The sequence below is a fragment of the Urocitellus parryii genome, chromosome 6, assembly GCF_045843805.1.
Source record: "Urocitellus parryii isolate mUroPar1 chromosome 6, mUroPar1.hap1, whole genome shotgun sequence".
Classification (NCBI taxonomy): Eukaryota; Metazoa; Chordata; class Mammalia; order Rodentia; family Sciuridae; genus Urocitellus; species Urocitellus parryii.
In genome coordinates, this window is record NC_135536.1 from 31,155,240 (window position 1) to 31,181,936 (window position 26,697).

The window sequence follows — 26,697 nt, forward strand, 5'->3', positions numbered from 1 at the left end:
ACCCAGGTTGGTCTCAAACTCATGATCCTCCAGCCTCAGCCTCTGGAGTAGCTGGAATACAGGCATGTGCCTCTGGGCCCAGCTTGTGCCAGCTTTAAACATTCATTTTCTCATTTAATCATCACTACACTTCTGCAAAGATTTTTATCCTCATCCTCACTGGGACTGGGAAGACTGGGACCTGGAGAGATCAAGTAAGATACCCAAGGAGACACATAGTAAATGGTGTGCCTAATTCCAAAGCCTGGCTCTCCTTTGGAGTAGAATACTATTCTCATGCTGTGTGCGGTGGTGCATATCTGTAATTCCAGCAGGTTGGGAGGCTGAGGCAGGAGGATTGCAAGTTCAAAGCCAGCCTCAGCAAAAGTGAGTTCTAAGTAACCAAGTGAGACCTGTCTCTAAATAAAATATAAAATAGGGCTGGGGATGTGCTCAGTGGCTGAGTGGCCCTGAGTTCAATCCCTGGTACCCCCTCACCAAAAAAAAAAAAAAAAGAAGATTATCCTCACAAAGTTGACATGAGGACTAAGATAGGCAAGTCTGAAAGTGCTTAATACAATGATCAATAAATATTAGTTGAATGTGCTTTTTTAAAAAAAACTTGAAGAGTTTATAATGACTTTGTTTCACTTTGTTTTGTCTTTATAAGTCAGACAACCACGTTTTCACAACTGGGACATTTCCCCTCAATTCCAGTCCTCAAATTAGTGAGCAGGGCGTGACATGGAACAACTGCTTAGTTCTGCATACATCAGAGCAAAATAGTTACAGGGTTACCAGGATATCTATTTCCAGAAATAGAAATGAATACTGTATCATGCTCAAAAGTGCCAGGCAGCATCCAGAACAGTACTGGCACAGAGTACGTGCTCAAGAAAATTCTCGAGTCCAGTTCTCAGGTTGCTAACAGTATAGTTGCTAGAACACAATTTATATACAGAAAACAAACCAATATCACATAAAAATAAAGAGGTATTCTTAGAAAAGTATTTATATGGACATTTGCAAACAGATCCTGAGGTTCTTAAAGACTTCATGGAAGGAGGATTGCATTAAAAAAATAGTACTGTATGTTAATAATGATGGTAACATTAAATCAAAGAAATCATTTGAATGTTACCTCCTCAGAGAGGCTCTTTCTGATCACCTGACCGAAAATAGCACTTCTTTTTCCCTGCTTTCGTTTCTTCAGAGCATTTGCCAATACTAAAAACTCTATCTGTTTGTCTATTCGCAAACTGTCTATCTTTCTCCACTCTAATGAGAATTCCTTGAGCCCCGACTACCCTCCTGCTAGAATAGTTGCTGGCCCACTGTATGCTCTCTATAAATGTCTGTGAAATGAATGAACGAATGAATGGTTGGGTGAGCTAATGTAATGGACATCACTCCACGAATGGTAAAGGTCACACTCACTTGCCAACCAGATGTGAGCTCCTCAGGGGTAGGGAGCATGTCTTCTCATCTCCGTTCCCAGGACCCACCACAAATGGGGGTATATAGGGTCAGAATTTGACACTCTTTGAGTCGGACAAGGCAAAACATTCTGCAGTCTATTTGGAGAGAGAGGTGCCTCTGCTCCCTGGAACCCAGACCCCAGGTGAGTGCACAGCTGTGTGCTCTCCTCGTTCCAGATCTTACCATTCACTGACCCCTGATTTGCATCCCTGTCCCCACCAGGCCCCGCTAGCCTGGGTGCTGCAATGAGAAGGCCCCAGGAGCTGCCAGAGGGGGGCTGATGGAAAGCGGTAACCGCTGCCTTACCTGTTGGTTGTCGGGTTCTTGCTTCCTTCAGGTAGTAGAGTGCTTTGTCATAGTCCCCAAGGTGGTAGAAGGCCACACCAGACCGGTAGAGGGCCTTGAAGTTCTCCCCTTCCTTCTTCAGCACTTTGAGGCAGTACTCCTTGACTCGCTCGTAGTTTACCAGCTCAGCCTGGAGCAGGCAGGCTGTGGAGGAAGGGAGAAGAGAGGGGACGTGCCATCAACATGACAGCAGCAGTCTGTGGGTCTGTCCTCAGTTCTTTCTCTCCAGAGGAGGTTAGATGCATGGGGCTTTCCACTGGGGGTTACGCCCTCAACACGACTTCTAATCATCCTGGGTTGTGGGACCAGTTCCATCACCCACAAGCTATGTGACCTTGAGCCAGTGATACAGCCTTGCATCAGGAGCTGAGTGATGCCTCTCTTCTCCTAAAAGACATGTTGGAGTCCTGACCCTCCATACTTGACAATGTGACCTTTTTTGGGAAATAGGGTCTTTCCAGAGATAATCAAGTTAAGAGGCAATCATTAGGGTAGACCCCAATCCAACATGACTGGTGTGCTTATTAAAGCAGAAATCTGGACACTGAGACAGACACACACAGAGGAAAGACAATATTAAGAAGCAAAGGTAGAAGACAGCCACCCTCAAGCCAAGGAATACCTGAGGTTACCGGAAGCTAAGATGCATGGGACAGATTCTACCACAGTCCTTTGAAAGAACCAAGCCACCAACACCATGATTGTGGACTCTTGGCCCCCAGGACTGACAGTCCAATATATTTTTATTACTTTGTGCCAACTGGTTTGTGGGACTTTGTTGGAGCAGCCCTAGGAATAAGCTACTGTAGGCAATAAAAATAATAATAATAACAACCACAGCTAATATTTGGTGAATGTTTACTTTCATGCCTTGGACATCCCCCAAGGGAAGTCTTTATTTTTCCCTGTATCACTTATTTGTCTCTGCAGTGCCAGGGAGCAGGGACCATCTGCTGCACTAGCGGCTAGCTCCTGCCAGGTGAGCCACAGGGATGGGTCCAAGGTGAGGATGTCCCTGGAGGGGGACTGAACAACCTTGGAGAGTGTTTGAAATTTTGGGCCCTAGGTACGTCACTCTGGCCCTGCTGAGCCACCTCCGCCTCCCTTAGATCACTCATATATTTAGTAGCACTGACTACGGGGAAAGACGCGTGCTATACACTTTGGAGATGCCTAACTGTGCTGGGTACCAAGTGGACAAAGAGGGCACTTTCTACTTTTTCAAAATAAATTTTAAAAAGAGACACTGGGGACAAAACTGTTACTTCCCCCAAGACCTGACTTGGCAGGGTGAGGGCAGATGCTGATGCCAGTTTCCTTCTCTGAACTCAATGAGAAAAAAGTGTCCTCAGGGTAGAGGCAAGGCTGATTTTTCTCTTCTGGGGTCTAACTGCAGTTGTTGCAGTGCCTTAAATAACTTCCCAGGTGTCAGAATCACCAAGCTTCTTTTTAAGAGAGTGGACCTGTCCTTGAATATTTTGTGAAAACAAAAGCCACGAAAAACCTCCTTTGGCAGAAGGAGGAAGAGGAGGGAAACCGCACCAACTCTCAAGTTACGGGTAGGAGAACCAGGAAGGGAAAGAGAATCAGCGGAGATCTAGAAACTGACCTGTCCGGTTTCACAGGCTGCAGAGCAGCAAGCCAAACCAGTCAACTCCAGAAGCAGCAGGCTGCTCAGCCCAGGGTCTGCAGGAGCATCAGGGCTCCTTCACCTGCAGCTGATGCCACAAGCTCCCCTTCTTGGCCTCCCAGCAGTGAGGGCCATCCTCCTCCCCAGCCCCATGGTGTTGGAGCTCTGCAGATAGGGAGGGGGCTCTGTAGAGAGGTTCCCGGGTGTGAACACCACGGACTGCTACCTGTGCCAGACTTGGCTCCAACATCTGCTCCCAGAGCCAAAGGATTTCCTGTGTGCGGCCTCCCCTTGCTCTGATATCCCCTCTGACCAGGCCCAGCAGCCTCTTCGGGTCCAGCCCTCCATCTCCAAACACACGCTTCTGTTTGCTGACCTGGTCCGTGTAGGAAACAGACCTTTGTTTCTTTTAAAAAAACAGTTTGGGAATGTCTAAGAGTGGGGAAAGGAAGCAGAGAGGGCTCGAAATGGGAAAGTCTTTTCCCTCCACTGGCCCCCAAGGGCTGAAGGGAACCCTAGCAATCCATTCCTGGGATTTGTTTGTTGAAAATGTTTCTGATACCCTGGGGAAGCCCTTGAGGAAAACCGGGGATGCCTGGCTGTGACCAGGGTTCATACCTGGTTGGAGGCAGGACCAGGATGGTTTTCAGGGTGTGGGGCCCCTGCTGATATCACAGGCCCGGCCCAGCAAGACCAAGAAATGGTCCAGAGAAAGGCTGGGCTGGGAGGCAGAATCCAGATAAGAGGCCATGGCGCCAGGTAAGGGCTCTTAAGAGGGTGTGGGTGTGGAGGAGGGAGAGACAGTCTAGCCTCAGCCCTACCTACAGGTGACATGGAGGCACCTCGGCTTTGGGTGGGGAGCTGTTGGTAGATATAACGAGTCCGTGGGCTAGGGAAGATGGGGGTGTTCCTAGGCACATTTGAGAGTTGAGGGACATAAGAAGAAGTTGGCAGACTGCCTCCAGATTCTTCCAACCCCATCCCTGTGGCCATTAACCAGTGCCTAGTTGCAGAGGGCTCTCAAAATAAGTGGCATTGTCCCTCAGCATGTCCTCCTCACAGTGATTAATCCCATACCCAGTGCTGGAGCTGGAGCTCAGTATTTCACATACTCTATGCCTTTGAATCTTCACAACTCCATGAAACGGGTTCTATTTTTGTGTTTCTTTCATAGATGATAAAATGGAGTTCCAGAGAAATTCAGCAACTTGCTGAAGGTCACCCGGCTAGAGGGTGGTGGAGTTATAATATCAGCCCATTTCTGTCAGTCTCCCAAGATCGTGCATTGGACCACTGGGGTGTCTGTGGCCTGCATTTGGGACCCCTGGAAACCCTCATCACCCCTGGGGAGAAAGAAAGGTCATCTGTGCTCTACCATCCTCAGTGTCCTCAGGCTAACAGGAAAAAAAGATGCCTAACTGTGCTGGGTACCAACTGGACAGTAGGATCAGATGATGACCAACAGCCTGCTCTGTCCTCTGGGACCAATAGACTGGTGGGGAAGGAAGATGTCACATTATCTCAAATGTTCACCTGGAAGCTAAGTGCTGTGAAGGAGAGGGATAGTAGAAGCACACCGAGAGGGGAAGGGCCCTCGGCTTTATCTAAAGCATCAAGGGAGGTCTTCTTGAAGGAAGTGGTATTTCAACTGATTTAAAGATTGCTTCTCAATCAATCTTTGCACTGTTTGGGGCTGGATCATCTCTTGTGATGGGAGGATGATTTGGGCATTGAAGGTGTTGGCAGCATCCTTGGTCTCTTACTAGATGCCAGTTATGACAACCAAGTGTCTCCAGACATTGCCAGGTATCCCCTGGGGAGGTGAAATCGCCCATTTGAGAATCGCAAGCCTAGGTGAAATGGACAAAGGAGAGAGAGAGGAGAGAGCATGAGAGAAAGAGCACCAACATGGCCTGATAGAGGAACTCTGAGAAGCTACACCAGGCTGCAGCAGAGAGCCGGAGGGGAAGGATGAGAGAAGGTGGAGCTGGAAAAGCAAGAAACCAGGACACTCAGACACTTCCCGTCCAAACTGGGGATCTGGGACTTTCTCCTAAGGCAAGGGTGGACTGGGATGGCACAGTGAAGATGCTGGGTAACTCGAATGGCGGCCGAAAGGAATGGATGGACCTAAGTGGCCTTCAAAGAAGCCCCGACTCACTCCCCCTCTGCAGCACACATTTGCAAAGTCAGAGCCCTTTTTCCTTGTCATTTTGGATTTACTGACAACCAAGAAGGGTCCTTCCACATAACATGGTTGCAACCTGGTGTCTATTTCTGAAATGAGGCCTCTATCCTCTGCTGTATAGCACGGATCAATCTTTTAGAGTCCTGGACTGGGAAGAGAGGACCTGAATTCTTTTTTTTTTTTTGTTATTGTTCTTTTTAGTGATACAAGATAGTAGAATGTATTTTGGCAAACTATACGTACAAAGAGTATGATTTATTCTACTTAGGATCCCACTATTTGTGTGTGTGTGTTGCTGGGGATTGAACCCAGGGCCTTGGACATGTGAGGCAAGCACTCTACCAACTGAGCTATGTCCCCAGCCCAGGATCCCACTCTTGTGGTTGTACGTGATGTGGAGTTATCCTGGTCATATATTCAAATACAAGGCTAGGAAAGTTATGTCCAATTAATTCTACTATCTTTCCTCTTCCCCTTCCCTTCATTTCCCTTTGTCTAATCCAATGGATTTCTATTATTCCCCTCCCCAACCTCCCTTGTTTGGGGTTAGCCAAAGGACTTAAAAACAGCACACTATAGTGATGCATCCACATCAATGATTATAAGAGCTTGACTCACAATAGTCAAGAACCCAGGTGTCCTTCAATGGATGAATGGGTAAGGGAAATGTGGTACATATGTACAATGTAATATTACGCATCCATAAAGAAGAAAGAGATGGATTCTTGTTTGCACCTTTGCCCCTAGCCAACATTACTCAAAACACTTTCCCTTTCTTAGCCTTGATTTCCTGTTAGCAAAATGAGGAGCCTACACTTCACTAAATAATCGCTTCCATCCCTTTAGATCTAACAGCTTATAAATACAAGCATCTGCCACTTAACCTAAGAACACAGTTGTTTCTTTGGTTCCTCTTCAAAAGGAATTCCACTCTCTTCATCAGTTAAGGTGTCACATTGTCAGTCGGAGTGACATCAGAACTGGGAAGACAGTGGTCCAGAGGGCTTCTGTGAGACCGTTCCCCTCCTGCTCGGTGGATTTTTTTCGCCCAGAGCTTGGATGAGGATCTGATGTGGTCTTTCAAGGGAAGGCTCTTGAGCAAAATTTTTCTGGAAGGAAATTGGTGGAATTGGTGAGGCAGCTCTTGAAACAACTGGAGAGTGAGCTTGTTTCTGGGAACAGGAGAGTCAACTTGGTCGGAATTTTGAATACATATCTGGATTCAAAGACGCAGTCACTTGGTGAATTACAGGGCAGGAGATAAGCCTGCAGTGGACGTGTCACAATAGCCTTGACTCCCAGATGGCCATCTCTGGAAGCACTTTTGAAAAAAAAAAATGCTATTCATCTTCTGGTCTCTGGGTCTGAATAAATGCTGTGGCCTGCAAGTCAGGGAGAAGGAAGACAAACTCAATCCACACTTGGGAAGAAATGTGAGAAGGGACACAGCCTTCCTCGAGACTGGTGGTGATGGTGGCAACTTACAAGAGAAAGGTGAATTTGGAGGACCAGAATGAGGGGCTGTAAATGTCTGACCACTATTCTCCCCCCAGGAAGATTCTTCCTAATTTGGGTGGTTGGGGTGTGATTATGGGAAAGGAGCTTGCAGGCTTTCTTAGCCCCACAAAGGGATCTATGGCCATAAAAAGTCAGCCACACACAGAGACAGGGAAGAGCTTTCGTTCAGAATTCTCCAAAACAAGCACACTCAGACCTCTGGCTACAGCCTCTTAGGCTCTCCTCACCCTGGTACCTGTTTTGTTTTTGTTTTTTCCTGGTCCATGCAGGGCATAGTGACTGCCCGGGCAGAATGCCACCCACTGGCATGAGATGAAGGGAATCCAGATGAGAGGAAGAACAAGTTCATGGAGTCACTGGCTTTCTTCCTAGGGCTGACTCACTCACTCTAATTTGCCTTTACCTGCTCAAGAGAGGGAAGCAGGGGCTGGATGGGAAGGAAGGAGGGACCCACCTAGGGCTGGGAGCGAGGTGGAGGAACCTACTCTTCAAGGCCGTCTTGCTACTCTGGGTCCGCTTTGTGTCCTCCCCAAAGTGCACTGGAGTCCTGACCCTTAGTATCTGAGAATGTGACCTTTGGCGGGGAGATGGGGTCTTTACAGAGATAACCAAGTGAAAAGGAAGTCATCAGAGTAGGTCCTAATCCAATATGACTGGTGTCCCTTTTATAAAGAAATTTGGCCACAGAGACAGACCTGCCCAGAGGAGAGGTGACACACAGGGATGTCTGAGGCTTGATTATCAGGCACTCAGAGAGAACCAGGGGACCTGTTCTTCTTCACAGCTCTCAGAAGGAACTAGTCCTGCTGACCCCTTGACTTTGGACTCTCACCTTCCAGAATGGTGAGAGAGTTCCTGTTATTTCAAGCCACTCAGTTCGTGTTTGTTATTAGAGTCGCCTTAGGAAATGAATACACCTTGATGGTCATTCTGGGGGGCAGGCCTAGGAAGTGGCCATTCTACTTCCCAAGTTTGTCAAGTGACTTGAGTTCTGGTCAGATTTATTTATTTCAATGAGAGCAATGGCACAGTCGTAAAGGGGAAGAAGACTGGGATCGGGACAGAGAGACATTCAGAATATTTAACACCCGGAACAGATGGTAACCAAACCAAGTAGGCACACGGTATTTTTGCCAGCTCTGGGGTGCCCTAGCTGGAGATCAGGCCTGGGTTGGAATGCAAGCTCCACCACCTACCAACACAGGCCCTGGGGCAAGTTGCTTAATCTCCCTGGGTCTCGTTCTTCCTGTGTCCCATGAAGATAATAACACCTATTTTGTGGTAGCTCTTGTGATGATGAAATGAGATGATCAATGCATGTTATACGCCTTTCCAGTGCTAACACAAAAAACTGATTCTCATAAATACTGGTTCTTGAGGAAGACACTTATTAACTGTGGTTTACACAGCTATGAGCACATGAATTAGAGGAAATTTCCATCTTGAGTTCTATACACAATGTATGATGTGAACATCAAGTTATGGCTGACTTACGGCAAATTTTCTAAAATAAGGTCAGATATAGGTCAGATATGGGTCACAATTTCACCTTTCCATGAACATGCTGATTTTCTCTTCCGCATACACAAAACCCTTGCATTCCCAGTTCCGTGATTTCTCATTTTTGTTTCCTGGTCTACATGTACATGAACACTTACTTGCTCCAAATGCTTCTCAAATCTAGGTTTGATGCTTGGTTTTACTTTCAGTTTTCCTTCCAATGCTGCATTTTCCATACTGGGCTGGGGAAATGCAGAGAACATTACAGAAGCAGTTTGGAAGTAAGTCAGAAAGAGGGGCTAGGCGCTGGGGGCTGGGCTTATTTTCTTCTCTTATAGATTAGCCCCTGAGTCAACCCCCACCCCTCACACCTCTAAACTGCAGACACTATTGCTGCCTGCCCTAGGCCCGTCCTTCTCCATAAATGGATTCTGCAGTCAAGTCTCAGATTTATGGGTGGGGTGGGGTGGGGAAAGGACCAAAAGTCTCTGGCTCTCCTGGAGTCCTGATAATTCAGGAGAGCTAGGAGCTCTAAAAGTCAGATGTAGCAGGAAAAAAAAAATAATATGACTAGGCCTTTTCCTGACTCTGTAGGGCACAAGAGAGCCTATGAGGGGAAGAGGGAGGTATTTTTAGCAGAGAAGTTGACAGGCTAGTGTAGGTGCCTCAGAGCTAGTTGACTAAAGATAACGTCCCCAGCCCAGCAATTCACCTGTGTTCCTAGGTTAAAACACCTCACCTCTCAGGATCTCAGTGTGGAAAGGTTAAAAAAAAAAAAGTAATAATGCTCACTATCTGCATTTTCCTTCATGGCATGTTGGAAGGATGAAAAATATTCAGGGTTGCATTAGCACCAGATCCTCACATCTGGAGAACCCCCAGATGAGGGAGTTTCTCCTCAAGTCACCATGGCGTGGGTGTACAACATTTCCAGGCTCTATCTGCAGAGACACATATTCTGAAGGGCTCAGGTGAAGCTTAGTAATCCACACTTGGTAAATCCTCAGTGGCTCCTGCAGGTGGGCGGCTCACCTACATCCTAGAGCTTGAGGTATGTGTTTCTTAGGAACCACCCAGCTGGTTAAAACAGGAGAGTGCAGCAGCAGTTACTGGGATGAACCCACAGGGGTCTCAAGTCACATGGCCAAGTCCTAAAACTAGAAAATCCACACACCCAGGCAAACCAACGTTCTCAGTCTCTCCGTTTGTGACGTTTTGGATATTTCTCTTCTTAGTGGTTTGAGATTTCTCATTGTGGGACAGGGGCTCAGTGCAGGGAGATGGGGGTAGGGGGAAAAGGATGAGCCGTCCATGGTACACTCAGGAGAATCTAGGCCTACACCAGTGGGTGGTGTCCATCCTCGCTCCCGTAAGGTAAGAGGAGTAAGAGTGTATGACCACGGTCATTAACTCCATTCCTGCAGGAGACATCCCCCAGGCACTGGTCCTGCTTGTTGGGAGACTCCAGTGTGATCTCCTAATGGTGACAACCTGTACTCACTCTACATGTAAATACTTCTCATCTGCAAGCTTCCTAACAACCCTCCAGGACCTTCTACCCGACTCCTTCTCGGTATCCCATACAGAAAAGCAACACACCAGTAAAAAGAACCACGTGTGGAGTTTCCACGGCCACTGGATCTTTCTTTCACGTTCTAAAACCACCAGCCTCTCCAATTCCACTGAGAGGCTACTGTTATACATTACAGCTGAGAGGACACGTTTCTGGTTTCTTCCTGAAACAACCCCAATCTTACCTGGTGCTTGCAAAACTAACTCCCAAATGATTAATTTTTTTTTACTCAAAATTTTTATTGAGATAATTAAAGATTCACATACCGTTGTAAGAAATAATACAGAGATTTCCTTACACTTTATCCAGTTTCCTCAATGGTAACCTCTTGTAAAAAAAGATAATGCAGCATCCTGATCATGATCCAATCCATAGATCTCATTCAAATTTCCCTAGCTTTATTAGTACTTATTTGTATACTATGTTCAGTTACATACAATTTTATGAGTAGTTGCCTTTCTCTACCTCCAAAGTCAAGTTACAGAAGAGTTTCATCGCTCTAAGAATCCCTCCAGTTATCTTATAAATTCCTGTCCCACCACCTCCTCTTTAACCCTTGATAACTGCTAACCTGCTCTTCTGCACTTCTAAATGTTTGTAATTTTAAAATAATACACATGGAACCATATAGTATGAAATCTTTTGGGATTTTCTTTATCATTTAGCATAATTTCCTTGAGATTCATTCAAGTTGTTCATTTATCAGTGGTTCTTTTTATTGCTGAGTAGTATTCCATTAGCATGGATGTGCCACAGTTTGTTTAACCATTTACTTGTTGAAGGACATCTGGGCTGTTTCAAACTTTATGAATTGTGAATAAATTATAAATATTCATAATTATAAATTATCATGAATAGAGCTGATAGGAACAGTCATTTGTAGCTTTGATTTTCATAGCAAAAATGCCCAAGAATACATAAAGGAAAGGAAACAAAAAACAAGTAAACAAAAATGCAGGACCCGAGTTAATGTCCATAGTATCCTAAGAGAGCAATTATGAAGGAAAACATTCAGTCTCTCACCATAAAGTGAGTTTTAGTTTGCTTGTATATGCTCTTGATCAAGATCAGGGAATTTCTATTTCTAATTTTTTTTTAATTCATGGGAATTGTAGCACACTCTTGACAAATGGTAAGGCTTTTGCAGAACATTTTGGGGACTCTCTTTCTAATAAAGCCATATCCACAGGCGTAATCATTAAGTGGGCCCTTCCTGTTTTACAAAAAGTAATTTTTCATAGTTGCATTCTCAAATCAGGAGATGCCCATCTTTGCAGTTACTTATGAAGTGTCTTCTTCATAGACACAAACCCACATAAATACAGTTATTTCCTACTAGACAAAGGCACCATAAATATACATGGGAAAGAAGTCTTTTCAACAAATGGTGCTGGGAAAACTGGAAATACATATGTAACAAAATGAAATTAGACCCGTATCTCTCACCCTGCACAAAATTCAATTCTTAAGTGGATCAAGGATGTAGGCATTAGAACAGAGACCCTGCGCCAACTAGAAGAAAAAGTAGACCCAAATCTCCATCATGTCGGCTTAGGAACTAAATTCCTCAACAAGACTCCTAAAGCACAAGAAGTAAAATCAAGAATGAATAAATAAGATGGAATCAAAGTAAAAAATTTCTTCATGGCAAAGGGAACAATCAAGAATGTGGAGAGAGAGAGCCCAAAGAATGGGAGAAAATCTTTGCTATCTCAGATACAGCATTAATCTCCAGGATATACCAAGAACTTAAAAAACTTAACACCAAAGCAACAAGAAAACCCCCCAAATAACCCAGTCAACAAATGGAATAAGGAACTGAACAGACACATCACAGAAGAAACACGATTAATCAACAAATACATGAAGGAATATTCAACATTTATAGCAATTAAAGAAATGAAAATTAAAACTATACTGATATTTAATCTCACTCCAGTCAGAATGGCAATTATCAAGAATACAAGTAACAGTAAATGTTGGTGAGGACGTGGGGAAAAAGGCACACTCATATGCCATAGTGGGACAGCAAATTGGTGCAACCACTCTGGAAAGCAGTGTGGAGATTACTCAGAAAACTTGGAATAGAACCACCATTTGACCCAGCTATCCCACTCCTTGACATATACCCAAAGGCCTTAAAATTAGCATACTATAGTGATGCAGCCACATCTATGTTTACAGCAGCACAATAGCTAAGCTATGGAACCAACCTAAGTGTCCTTCAACAGATGAATGGATAAAGAAAATGTGGTACATGTACACAATGGAATACTCCTCAGCCATAAAGAAGAATGAAATTATGGCATCTGCAGGTAAATCAATAGAACTGGAAACTATCATGCTAAGTGAAATAAGCCAATCCCAAAAATCTAAAGGCTGAATGTTCTCTCTGATATGAGGATGCTGACTCACAATAGGTGGAGGAAGGAGTGGGGATTCATCAGATTAGACAGGGGAAAGTGGGGAGAAGGTAGGGGGATGGGAATGGGAAAGACAATAGACTAAATAGGATATAACTTTCCTGTGTTCATATATGAATACACAACCAGTGTCACTCCACATAATGTATAATCACAAAAATGGGAAGTTATACTCCATGTGTGTCTGATATGTCAAAATATATTCTATTGTTATGTATAACTAAAAAGAACAAATAAAAATTCTTTGCTCTTCTTGACAAGCAAATCTAGGGTATCTTTAAATCTACACGGAGTACCTATTGTAGTGATCATGCTGAAAAGGTAGCAATACCTGACATATGTAGTGTTTTACAGCTCACTTGACTTTCACAGAAGCTCTAAGAAATAGGTATTATTAGTCCTATTTCCAGAAGCTGAGACTTGGGAAGCTAAGTGACTTGCATTCTCAACTTGTAGAGAGGGACCCAGGGTTATTTAACTTCAAGTCACTCCAACAGAGGAAATGTAAAGGGCGGAAACCTTGACTTGCTGGTGTCTAACACACTGCCAAACATTACTTTTGTTTTCTTTGCTTTAGCAACGCCACCGTCTTTGGGAATCACTCCTTCCACCATTACCAGGCTGTTCTTTGTTTTCCCACCTTCTGAATCCTTCACATGGATGCCGCAGCAATGAGATCCCTACCAGAGCATGTGCTTCCCTCTCACCATTGTTCCATGATTCTGATCAATACTGTCAGTAAACTCAGTCAATCAGGATTCACTCTCAGCCGAGCACAGTGGTGCAGGCCTGTAATCCTAGCGGCTTGGGAGGCTGAGGCAGGAGGATCGCAAGTTCAAAGCCAGCCTCAGTGACAGCGAGGCACTAAGCAACTCAGTGAGACCCTAACTCTAAATGAAACACAGAATTGGGCTGGGGATGTGGCTCAGTGGATAAGCATCCCTGGGTTCAATCCCTGCTACCAGGAAAAAAAAAGTTTCACTCTCCATGGCCTGTGCCCAGGATTTCACAAGGAAAATGGAAAACATTCAAACATATTGATATCTTCAAGGAGTTTATATTCTTATCCACTCTCTGTTGGTGAGTACAGTCAGCCTTCCATGTCTGCAGGTTCTGTACCCATGGATTCTGCCAACCCTGAATCAAACATATTCAGGGGAAAAGAACTACTTTTGTACTGAACATGTACATACTTTTTTCCTTGTCATTGTTCCCTTAATAATACAGTGTAACAACTCTTTGCATTGTATTAGGTCTCATAAGTAGTCTAAAGATGATTTAAAGTATAGAAGTGTGTGTGTAGATTTTATGCAAATATCATTTTATAAAAAGAACGTGAGCATCCACAGATTTTGGTACCTGCTGGGGAAACTGAAGCCAATTCTCTGTGGATCCACAGAGATGACCGAAAAACTGTTAAAGTTGAGGGTGAAGAAGCAGGGGTGGAAAGACAGTCTAAATACAATCCTATAAGCCAAAGGCACATATTGAGGGTCCTTCAAGGGCCATTAGAATCTGCTCAAGTTGCTGCAATGTCAAAGCCTGAGGCTGTCTCCTGTCTTTGGTGTTAGTCATGTGACACTGTTCCAGAAGGTGCCTGGTTGCTATGGCAGCACAATTAGAAGTTATCCCATCTTTGGCTCCTAACTTTCACTCTGATCTTGGAGTGATGGAGAAGGAGCCACGGGGAAAGGGACAGGAGTCCTGTTTTCTGGAGTCTTTATTAATATCCCTTCTGGGGTCTGAAAGTGGAACTTCCCAGAGCTCAGTTAGGCCATTTGGAATGTGATAAGGATCATAGAACCAGAAATATTCAGAAGAAAACTGTGCCCAATGTTATCTTTTAATTGTCAACTCTGGCCAAGATCATGTCTTGCCCATTATTAGAAATGCTGAGCCAGGAATGAGGGGAATCTCAGAAGCCAAAGTGATATCCTGTTTCTTTGTTTGTTTTTGGACATCAAAGAATGCTTCCCCCATGTTGATTACCTCTCCTACTCATCCTCAGGGACCCTGGTGACACATCTCTTGTTCCTATTGCCTCTCCTGGCTCCTTCTATTATGTCATCATATATGTTTGGGGATAAGTTAGTTGTAGGTGCTCCTGTGGAGAGAAGAAAGAGCTACCGTGCCCCTCTGCGGCAGCCCCATGTGTAGCAGAGTGTCAGAAATCACCTAAGTGTCATCAGTGACTGCTGAGATAAATAGTGGGACACTGATGTAACGGAACTCAGAAGAACCACAACAATCACACTGCCAAAAATTAACTACACTGAAAAATGTTTTCTATGGAAAATATCGCCAGAGAAAATGAAGGGTGTCAAAGTTTGTACAGTACAACTTGAATGCTGTGAGTGTGTGTGTGTGTCTGTGAGTGTGTATGTGTGTGTTCTGTCTGTCTCAGGGAGAAGAATTTGTAACAGCTGGAATCAGAGTTCCTCCTATGGAAGAACTCATATTTTTCAAGGAGAACACTCTGTTCAGTTGCTTCAGGTGGGCACGGTGAAGCTTAGAGGTCACTAGTGGCAAATCAGGTAGATACGAAAAATAGTGAAGATTGCTCTGCGTATGGAAGGAGCGGAATTTGAGTGGGGAAACCTGAGAAGTAGAGAAGGGGGGCAGGAGGAGAAAAAGGGTCAATAGCTTGGCAGGTAGCAGGAACCTGACAGAAAAGGTAAGTGGCTGAAAAGAAATTCCCGGTTGTCTATGACCAGAGGAGTTTTAGGAATAAGGATTTCCACTACCTGAACCCCTGAGCCTCAGGTTAAACCTGCAGGAACTCTGCAGCCTGGTGTGGGGGTGACCAGGGAATGTGAGACGAGGTGACAGCCGTGTCCTCGGTTGACTCTCAGGTACAGTGAGCCTGGGTGACGACCTGTCACACCTTATCCCCACTCCTGCCTTCTCCCTCTGCCTATCACGTCAAGATCAAGAGTGAGAGTTAGGAGATGTACAGGGGATAACTTCTGAGTAAGCTGCCATGGCAACCAGGCAGGCGCCTTCTGCGTTGAACAGTGTCACGTGACAGGAGGCAGAGACCTGAACCAACCTCAGGCTTTGGTGTTATAGCTCCCTTGAACGGATCCCAACACCCTTTAAGGACTCTCAATAAATGCCTTTAGTTTCTAGGATTTTAGATCAGCCTTTTTCATCCATTGTTTTAACCGTTAACCAGTCACCACTAGGATCCACATAGGATTGGCTCCAGTAGATCCCAAATCTGTGGATGCTCAAGTTCTTTATATAAAATGGCATCGTATTTGCATAAAGCCACATACAGCCTTCTCCATATTTTAACTCCTACAGGGTGGAGGGGTGAAAAGGAGGCCAGGAGATGGTCCCCAAAGTATCCTCAGTATATGGGAGACAAACCTCTTCTCTCCTGAGTAAACTGGAGAAAGGTAAACCTTGAAGTGGACCAGCTGATGCTTTTCATATAAAGGTTCACACACACACACACACACACACACACACACACACACACACTCACACACATATGAAAACTGGGAGCAAATAAACCAAAATAGGTAAGAGTTGTCATCTTGGGGTAGTGGATGACAAGTGAGTTCTATTTATCCTTTTTTTCTTTTTTTGTGATGCTGGGGATTGAACCCAGGGCCTTGCGCATGTGAGGTAGGCACTCTACTAACTGAGCTAGATCCCCAGGCCTTTCATTTTCTACTTTCAATGACTTCTACAATTATAACCTTCTGGCGTTGAGGATGTCACTCGGCATGCATGCCACCACTGAGCTGCACCCCCAGACCTAAATGACAATGTTTTACTTTTGTAACTGGAAACTATAAAAAACCTTACCGGGTTTAAGGGGGCAGGGGAAGAGGTAGGGAAAACAATTCTGAAGAGTCTGAAGTCAGACAACACACTGCCTGTTCATGGGACACTGCTCTGGGGACATCTGGGATCATGAGAGGACTGGGGGCATTTAGGTGGAGGAGCACCCATTTGGGGGCTCAAGGGACATTAACCGCGGTCTCACTCCCAGGAGGCCTGGTGAGGCCAGGACTTTCTCAGGGAGCTGGCACTAATGGGCAGTCCGGGCACGAGGTGCCAGCCTCATGACTCCCCCCAGGCCTCTGCCTTCCTCCATTCCCCTTCCTTCCTGTCCACTTGCTTGCTTTCTGGCGAAGCTGCCCTGGGGACCCAGCTGGTCACAGCCTGCACCTTCCCCGTAAGCCCTTACTCTCCGCTCTCAGACTCCAATCAGCTCTCACTTGTGAGAGAACCTGAAGCCCCCTCCCTGCTGGTTCAGTTCGAAGAAAGGGACAGGAAACATCCTGGGGCAGAGTACCGAAAGTGACTGACAACAGGCACAGTCGCGGAGACTCGCAGGCTGGAGACAATCCCTACCTGGAACCTGGCAGTTACTAAATGCTTCCTGGACTGACCTGAATCCTGAAAAGATGGAAGGGGACACAGGCCCCTGAGGGCAGGTTCTGTCAGAGCCTATCTGCTTCAGAGGGAGCCTCATTCCCTCAGCCTCCCTGGCCCAGAAGGGAATGACCACACCAAAGGCGTTTGGGTCACACCGGGCACACCTCCCAAGTCACTTAAGGAGATGCAACTTCCCTGATCCCTCTTTCCTGCCTCATCCGTTTGCTCACTTGCTTCCCATGTTCCCCACAGCCTCAATTAGCGGGTCCTTTCTTCTTTCCGGCCATATACTATTCCTGTCTTCACACATATCAGTAGCCAGATTTATACACAATCATCATTTATTGAGCATCTGTTATGTGCCTGGCACTGTGCTAGCCATATGAGCCTTTATCATTTAATTTAATCACCACCACAATCCTGGGGGTGGGGGTGTATCTCATGCTCTAATGGACACAGAAACTGATAGAGGTTTGGACCTGTCCCAGATCAATGGAGGAATGGGTGGAGAAGACCAGAATTCAAATGCAGATCCTCTCACACAAAGTAAAGACCATTTCCCATTTTCCTGGGACATAGGTGTGCTGCCTTTTCCTCTGTGTTCTGTCTCTTCCTGCCTGTCCCCATGGGCGCACATGGGGATACAGCCCTTCCTGCAGAACTATCAAGGAGTTGCCTCCATAACCAGAGGGTGCAGGTCCATTAGAGAAAGAAGCTCAGTTCTGACTTGCTGTGTGCCACATGCCCAGGATCACAAACCCAAACACTCAGATCTGGCTCAGGCTCCCCACGATTCCCAGGTCACTCTCTGAGATATTATAATTTAGCTGGCACCTGTTCCCCAAAAGGCTTGCCCCGGCTTGTCTGTTTCTTAAAAGCTTGTTTTCCTTTCTTTGCCACCAGGACTTCCTGGCCTAATATAGCCAACATTGCCAGGTTTCTGATGCTGAATGACAACTTGGTCAGAAGAAGGTCTGAATTTTTAAATAATGTGGAATTGTTAAACGGAGCAGCAATGGGTAATATTTGGGGTCATCCATTTAGATTCCAGGGCTCAGATAGCAATTTGTATCAATTTCAGCCCCCTCCCACAGAAACCTCATGCTGAACCCACATCACTGGAGGTTGTGAGGTCCCTATTTTGGTTTATGCCCCAAATTTGCAAAGGTGGGGTTGGACATCTCAGTTGATGTCTTTTAATTGTTGTTTGTCAGCATATGAGCAAAACTGGCATCAAAGAGAGCTTGTCTTTTCTTTCTCTCCAGAAATCTGGCTGTTTCCTAAGAGAAAGACCAACTTGGGGAGAAAGGTTAGAAGTCTTTCAGAATCCTAGATGGTTCAATGTTTCTGAAAGGGGACTTGGAGAACATGGGATCCAGCTCCCCGTGTTGACCCATGGGGAAAATGAAGCTCAGAGAGATGGGACTTGCTAAGTTACAAGGCAGTTTGGCAGCAGAACCTGGACTAAAGCTCTGGCCTCCACTCTGCGTTTTGAGATGAACAGGGGGTTAGGTTTGGGCTGTGAGGAGCTGTGGCAGGTGTCCAGTGAAGATCCATGCATCAGTGAGCTTCTTTCTGGGTGACCTGGCTGCTCCTTCTGAGCCACCTGTAGGCAAATCTCCACTATACAGGGGCTGATGCAAGGGATGGACTCTCATACCATCCTTTCCCAAACACTAGAGACCCATCGTTAATGTTCAGGACTAGCTTATAGCACAGGCTCTGACCCAAATCTCTACCCTGCCTCACCAGGAGATTCAAATTGTTGCTAATATGCAATGGAGTCAAGAGGGGGCATCCCCCTATTCCACGGGATACCATGCTCCTGGGATCTAGCTCTGAATGTGGACTGGGGTGGTGGGTACTGCAGAAAAGGGCACAAGTCCTCTTATGGGTCCTGGGATAACTTTGTTTGACATCTTTGGTGCTATTGACAAGGATAGTCAAGCCTTAGGTAAGAGTAGCAGAATAGCAGCAAAACCTGCATTTATTAGTTAGATTTTCTTTCAAATAAATAAAAATAAAGCAAAAGCACTCATAATTTCTCTACACAGATAACCCATGTCCATCACTTCTATTAAAAAAGTTCAAGTCATATGGAATATAGCGAGAAAAGTCAAACATGACAGAAAGATTTAAAATAAAAAGATAAAGTCTTACTGCAGTTCTTTGCCTAGCTTCATTTTTCAAAGGTAACCTATTAACTGCTTCCCTGGTATGATTCAGATAATCTTCTGTAATGTAAATACTGTAATAGCATATATATATATATATATATATATATATATATATATATATATTCTCTTTTTAAATTTTATATAAAGGAAGTCAGATCAAACACTGTTCTACCCTCTGCCTTTTTAAGTTCTCTTAGTTTTTGGAGACTGGTCTCTATAAGCACACATAGAACTACTCCATTCTATGTAATGTTGTAATGGCCACAGAGTTCAGCAAAGAATAAGATGGAGAATTTATCTTTTAAGAGCTAGAAAGGACCTTGGAGATCTTGGAATCCAACCCTGCGCTTTTATAAATCAGAAAACCATGACCCAAGAGGTAAAATTCTTAGGCCCCAGAGATGCATAGCAAGTCAGAGACAGCACTTATCGTCCAGGTCCCTTTACACTAAGCCATACTTCTGATGTGTTCTTAAAGAACGGGATGTTTGAAGAGAATGGGGGACATTTCAATCTTCAAAGAACACATCCCTTGCATTTCCTCAGGGGTGCCTTGGTTAATGGTTTCTCAAGCCTTCCTAACTGGCATCCACACATTCGGGAGCAAGGGGGGATGGGAAGAGATAAAGGTGCGGGGTGGGTGGGGTGGGGGGCTTCTGCAGTTTCTATGCCCGTTAAGTGTCTGATTCATGGGCTCCTCCTTCTTCTTTATCAGGTCACCTTTTTAGTGTCAGGGGAGGAGCTAGGGACACCATGACCTGTTTCCAGAATGCAGGACACTTCCACCCAGGATGGCCATGAACTGGGAATCCTAACCCACAAGGCACAAGTACAGTAAAGGGTTGTTTAAATCTCCAGAAGAAATGATTAGAGGATGGGCAAGGAAGCTGTCCTCAAAACGTCAAGGCTTGTCCTTGTAACAGGAAGGAGATGTATTCTGTGTTACTTCCAAGGGAGAATATGGATCAAGAGAAATTTCAAGGAGGAAAATTTTAGTTCCTAAGAAAGGAGCTGTAGGGTGAGTGGCTAAAATTGCAGGTTTTAGAATTATAGACCTAGCAGGTAAGAAACCCCAGTTTGTCACAGGGTACTATGTGACCATGGGCAAATGATTTAACTGTTCCAAGACTGAGGGTTTTTTTTTTTTTAAAATTAGTGATTTTTTTCAAATATTTATTATAGGTGGACACATATCTTTATTTTTATGTGGTGCTGAGGATCGAACCCAGTGCCTCATGCGTGCTAGGCAAGTGCTCTAACTCTGAGCCACAATTCCAGCCCTAAGATTGAGTTTTCTCTTACAAAGATATAAGAGAAGAAGATGAACTGAAATTATAAATATGCAAGTTCACTGAAGGCAGGGACCTTGCCCATCATTTTCACTGGTCTCTATCTAGCCCCCAAACCTAGAACCTAGTAGGTGTTCAACAAATATTAGTGGAATGACTGATTTATTGGCTCCTGAACATGAGATAGATACTGGGATAGGCATTTTCATTCATTGTAAACACACTGGTAAAATATCTATTATGGGCCAGCTCATCGTGGTAGTCTTCTCTGTCGTTACTGTTACTTTTATTATGCTTAGGGTTATTGTTATGACAACGGTGGTTGTCAAATGTTCATGTTAGGTGGTGGTGAGTACCCCTATTGTCAGAATTGCCTAGCTCATGATGGATGACAAGCTGACCATGTTGACAAGGAAATTCATGCACCTGCTTAAGATTTGGGGTTATACCCAGATCTTCCATCACAATTTTGACTTTCATAACTCTTGAGCTACTAATTAACACCACGTTGCACTTTTGTTCTTTCCATATAGAAAAGACATGAAAGGGAAGCAGTGGTGTCACAAGGTTTCTCTGGGTACACCCTACATGAGATTGGGATGCTCTTTTTAAAGTCCTGTAGGCAGCCAGCTGAAGGGAAGGTCCATTTGGATCTATTCCAACCTGGGACTTTTCTCGATCAAATCAACTCTTCTTGGCTCTTAAAATCCTGCTTTCTTTAAAAACAAAACAACAAAACAAAGCTGGGAACTGTTGGTTTTATGTCCTACTGAAGATAGTCTCATTTTGATGCTGACATGAAACTTCACATGTGAACAAGAGACGGGTAATGACCTTTACACGGCTAATGTGCGATGTCAAGGCAGTGCAATCTCACCGGGAAGGTTCAACTGCTTTAATCTTCTGTAGTATTATTTTTGGTCTTTTTATGTCTGATCCCACCCACTGTTTGTGCTAGAGCACGTGTTTGCTGCTCAGTGGTTGGGACTGAGCCACACTAATCATTTTGGGTGAAAATGGAAAACTCTGTTCCAAACATGGACATCTGACATCCCAGATGGAATTGGGAATCCTCTGGTAGGTTGTTTGAAATACGTTGTTTTCACCCTAGCTGTCTGTAGTAGGCACAGATGGGTGATGAAAGAGAATAGCCGGAAGGAGAGAACTTGTATCTGGAGGTCACTCTAAACCTGGGAAGCTCTAGGAGCAGCTCTGTGCTTCTCCGCATCTTGATCATTCTCTCTGTCTGCATTTCAGCCAAATCTTTATCTTGGATGGGTTGCTCTTGGTTATTTTGGCTGTAGGGAGTCTGATTTTGAGGTGTCCTAAAGAGTTTCTGGATAAAAGCCACTTAACTTGTTGCCATTGGAGGTGGACTAAGAAATTTCAGAAACTCAGCCAAAGTCTAAATTCAAAATATCCTTCCCAGTACCTTCCCTGAAAGCATTCTCCAAGTTTTGACTCTCACATCTTACCTTGGAGGATGGTCTTAGAAGCTACACTTACAGGGTCCTTAAGATTTATTGGCCAAGATACTATCCAAAAAACTGTCCTGGATCAACAACGTTTGGCCAAACTCTCTCTTCCAAGTGGCAGGATCCCAGCTGAGCATTTTAGCAAGAGCCCCTCTTTTCCCCCTTCCTTTGACCAGTCCTGACCCCCAAAACTTATCTTCCAGCTACAAGGTTACTGCTTGTCTCTAGCTTTGACCTCCTTTCCATTAATTAGTTTGTGCATTTGTGTTTTGTTTTTGTTTTTTGGTACCAGGGATTGAACTTAGGGACACTAGACCACTAAGCCACATCTCCAGCCCTATTTTGAATTTAGAGTCGGGGTCTGAGTTGCTTAGCGCCTTGCTGTTGCTGAGGCTGGCTTTGAACTCTCGATTCTCCTGTCTCAGCCTCTGGAGCTGCTGGGATTACAGGCGTGCACCACTGCACCAGGCCTAGTTTGTACATTTGTAATTCATCTAATTCCTATGCTTGATTCTCTGGTTCTATACCAGTTTTTGTAGAGTACCCATTGTTTTTAGAAATCTGCCTCAGAGTCTGTATCCGATTTTTGTCTACCTGGGATGTGTACATTTATTCACTTTCTGGTACCCTACTGAGGGCTGGCTTCATTAGTGGGCCACAGATGCAGCTGTATAGGGTCTCATACGCAGAAGAGCTCTCTACTGTTTAATGTACTTCTGTTGCCTTCTTGAAGTCGTTAATAGTTTTATCACTGAACTTGTGTTTTGTATGTGAAATGTTATGGAACAGTGAAACATGGGCATGAGCAGAGGAAATAGGTGTGACCATAGCCCCATCCAAGTATGCATTTACAATGCCCCATGAACACAGAATTCCTGCAGACTCATGACACATGAGAGTTCAAGACTCGGTGTAAGTACAAGATAAAGGTATTACATCTATAACAAGGAAATAAACATGCTGACAGTCCCAAGAGGCCCCAGTCTTCCATTAAATCAGAAATTACGGGCTGGGGTTGTGGCTTAGTGGTAGAGTGCTCGCCTATCTCATGAGAGGCCCTGGGTTTGATCCTCAGCACCACATAAAAATAAATAAATGAAGGTATTGTGTCCAACTAAAAAATAAATATTAAAAAAAATCAGAAATTCCTCCAAATTCAGAAAGAAACTGAAGTGTCCTAAGAAACACAAATGCTCAAGGAACCCCACCACATCTTTCTCAATTTATGTTACTTCTCTTACTAGTCAACCACTTATGCTAAAAATGCCAACACAAAAGGAAAGGGTAAGATGACCTCCTAGCTCCTTTTCCTTCTCTTGCTCATCAGAAAGTGTGCATATAAAATATGCCCATAGAGGAATAGACGAACTCTAGATAGGGCAGAAGGGAGTGGAAGGGAGGGGGAAGGAGTCAGCAATGATGGTGGAATGTGATAGACATCATTATCCAAAGTACATGTATGAAGACACAAATTGGTGTGAACATGCTTTTTATGAGCTATGAAAAATTGTGTTCTATATGTGTAATAAAATTTGTGATGCATTTGGTTGTCATGTATTTAAAAAAAATAAAAGCAATTAAAAAAATAAAAAATATGCCCATAAAGTAGGCACACAAAGAAGATAAATTTTAAAAAAAAAGTTAATTTGGTGTGGCATTTCCACTGTCCTAGTAAGAATAAATTACTTATGCATGTATGAGCTATGAAATATGAATTGTGTGCTTTTTATGATTCCGCATACAAGTGTTCTTATATTTTCCTTTAAAACTGGCATGCACAAAACACAAATAAATAGTAAAATTGATGCCAATAATTTAAAAATTTAATTGTCTTTACTTGTAGTGATATTAAATAGCAAATAAAAAATAGATGAGAGAGAGAAACCATGAAAGAAAGGAAAAAGTCTTCTCTTTTGGGACTTTTAATGACATGGTTTCTCTGCTTATTGAACAAGGGGTCTCATGTTCTCATTTTGCACTGCACCCTGCAAATTCTGTGATTTGCCCTGATGCTAGGGCCGTGGCTTCAAGATCTGTCTATGAAGACTTTTTTCAGAAGGTACCATCCCAGGCCTTTTCATACCATGGACTTCTTTCAAGGTCCTGTCATACCCCTGTCCTGGGGCTTCAGTTGAGACCAAGAGATATTTTCTACTCCTTTGGTAAAATAAACAAGCAAACAAAAATCTCTCAGACATAGCTCTAAATAGATTTTTTTTTTAAAAAATGAAGGTAGAACAAAGAGGTAGGGGCTTTTCAAGGTCACAAGGCATGCCAGGGATAGAGGCCCAAGTCCCAGCCTTTAGTTTCAGTGTCATGCTCTGTTGGCATCGGTCTCCACTGCTGGCATTTGAGTCTTGAACATCACTGGAGGATACCAACAAAGTCATTATGCATTGTCTCCCTTTGATCAGACCCCAGATGGGGCCACCACAGGAACAGATGTGCAGCAAAAGGCTTTGCCCTTCAAGGGGTTCCAAGGCCCCAGAGGAATCCTGTTTCTAGTTCAAGGACAACAAGAGTCATTCAACAGGCCAATACATGCTTCCTCTGTGGCCTTGGTAAGGACAGATCCCTAAGTCTCTCCAGACAGATCAGAATATCTTTTCTAATAATCATATCAGAATCATTTGGAATTCTGAAGGAACAGAATGGTCCCCATCTCTTTCCTTGAAATTATTCTTAAAAATAAGACATGCAAAATCACATTCAGGGGCCTTGCACAACTAGCTGGATTCCCCCCAACCAAAAAAAAAAATCCAAGCTAGAGCAGACCATGACCTGGAGCATTTTGAAAACTGTCTGCAGTTTCTTACAGTCCCTCAGGCCAACCAAATGGGTTTCTATGCTAACATCTCTAAGCACATTCTAGCTGTCCCCTTGCTATTCCTTTGGAGGTTTCCAGGCAGTGTACAAGGGTTCACTGAATTTAAATTTCCTCCAGAAGCCTCATGCTACCTCTTGTTTTGAGGACAGATGCCCTTAGCAACATAGTCTAATTCTTCAGGTACTTCTGGGCTAGTTGGAGTTCCTTCCAAATCCTAAGCCTCTCCCTCTATCTATGGCTTTGTGTGGAAGGAGGACAGAACCTTTAGAAAATAAGTTCAGTGTGCTCCCACCTGGAGCTCATTGGGCTGTTCAGCTGGCATCACAGGCCTGATGGAAGAGTCAGATTCCTTTCTGCCAAAATGAGCCTGCAGTTGCTGGTCCCCTTCCTTTTAACAGGGGAAAAGATATCTCATGGGCCAGGCAGCACTGTTCTGGCCCTAACAACAGTGATCATCTTTCTTTCCTTTCTATCCAATAATAACTGTAAACACACATTTAAATTTTTTAGATTGCCATCTAAAACTAGGAAAATATTTTAATAAGATATAAAAATGCTTCTAACATAAGTGGGATTAAAAGCAGGATACATGATGGTACATACAGGAGGGCCTCAGCCTTGTAAACAATTTTACATTTATGTGCAGAAAAAAAAATACAGGAAGGAAATACACCACAGTGGATTTCTCTAGGTGGTGAGATCAGAAGTAATTTTGTATTCACTTCTTTAAACTTTTGGGTATTTTCTAAAAGGAAACACATATTGTAAGTATTACTTACAAGGAAGGATACTTTGCTATTAGTTGGGACTTCTGAGATAGTGGTAACCAATTTGATGCATCACCCCAAGGAAAACAACATCAGACTTCTATCCTCCCCAAAGTCATTTCTCTGCAAAACCTTCCTCCCAATGGCTTAAATTTCTACACAGTATACAGATTTTGCTCATCTCCTAAAGATTAAAAACTCAAAAAGTGATTCTTCTGTGAAACATGACAACATTTGGAAGTGTGTAGCCCTATCAGAACCTTGAATTCAAGGCACTGCAGTTCTTTCTCCTGGGTACCAGGGCTGAGAGCTCCCAAAGAAATTTTGAAGCGTAGAGCTTAGCAGCTCACCTGAGACTGGGCTCATGGAAGACAAGGGCCCAGAGAATACTGACATTGTGATGACAAGAAAATTGCCTATGAAGTGGAAGGGCTCTGGAGTCTTAGGGTTTTCTAGGCAAACCTGACGATCATGTATTTCTTTTAGATTACAAAGATTTAAAAAGTCAATGTGTGTAGGGTACCTAATAATGCATACAATAAATTATTAACAATAATAAGTGGTGGACACTGAAGAAGACTTATGGGCACCAGAGAAAGCAGCAAATGGGGAAATCTGCTACCGCTGCTTTCCATTCTCTCACCACTGAAGTTCCCCAAAGTGTGTGGGGGTGGGGAAGGAAGTGGAGGAGCTGTCCAGATCTCAGTCCAGGCCTGCTGGGCTGGCCTGACCAAGGACATATTTTTGGTTTCACCATAGAAATGTAACCACTGGCTGGTAAACAAAAATATGGAGTGAAGGGTGGTTCTCCAATGTTCTGGATAACACTGAATATAAAGTTCCATTACCACTTTGAAATCACTGCATTAGTGATCCAGAGCACCTCTCCATCTACCTATAGCTGCTCTGCCTTTTAACTACTTATCAGGCATCAGACAATATGCCAGAGACTTATGGAAAATAAAAGGAGTCAAACTGTATCTTGTAATGGATTGAAAAATTCCATCTTTGCTGTGCTATCCTTTGATGCTATTATTAGTGGTATGCTATCAGTGTCACCATTTCTACAACAGTTGCTACAGATTACTATTGCTATTCATCCTTTAAATTTGTTAACTACTTGACACTGTGCTTC

General features: G+C 44.0%; 1 protein-coding gene across 1 annotated transcript in view; it reads right to left on the bottom strand.

Annotated features, from left to right (window-relative positions):
* The window catches only part of Ttc9 (tetratricopeptide repeat domain 9), a 30,756-nt gene that overhangs the window by 2,204 nt on the left and 1,855 nt on the right, over positions 1 to 26,697 (bottom strand). The window contains exon 2 of the mRNA XM_026401354.2: positions 1,765 to 1,947. Within this exon, the coding sequence (XP_026257139.1) occupies positions 1,765 to 1,947 (183 nt within the window). The remainder of the gene's footprint in view (positions 1 to 1,764; positions 1,948 to 26,697) is intronic.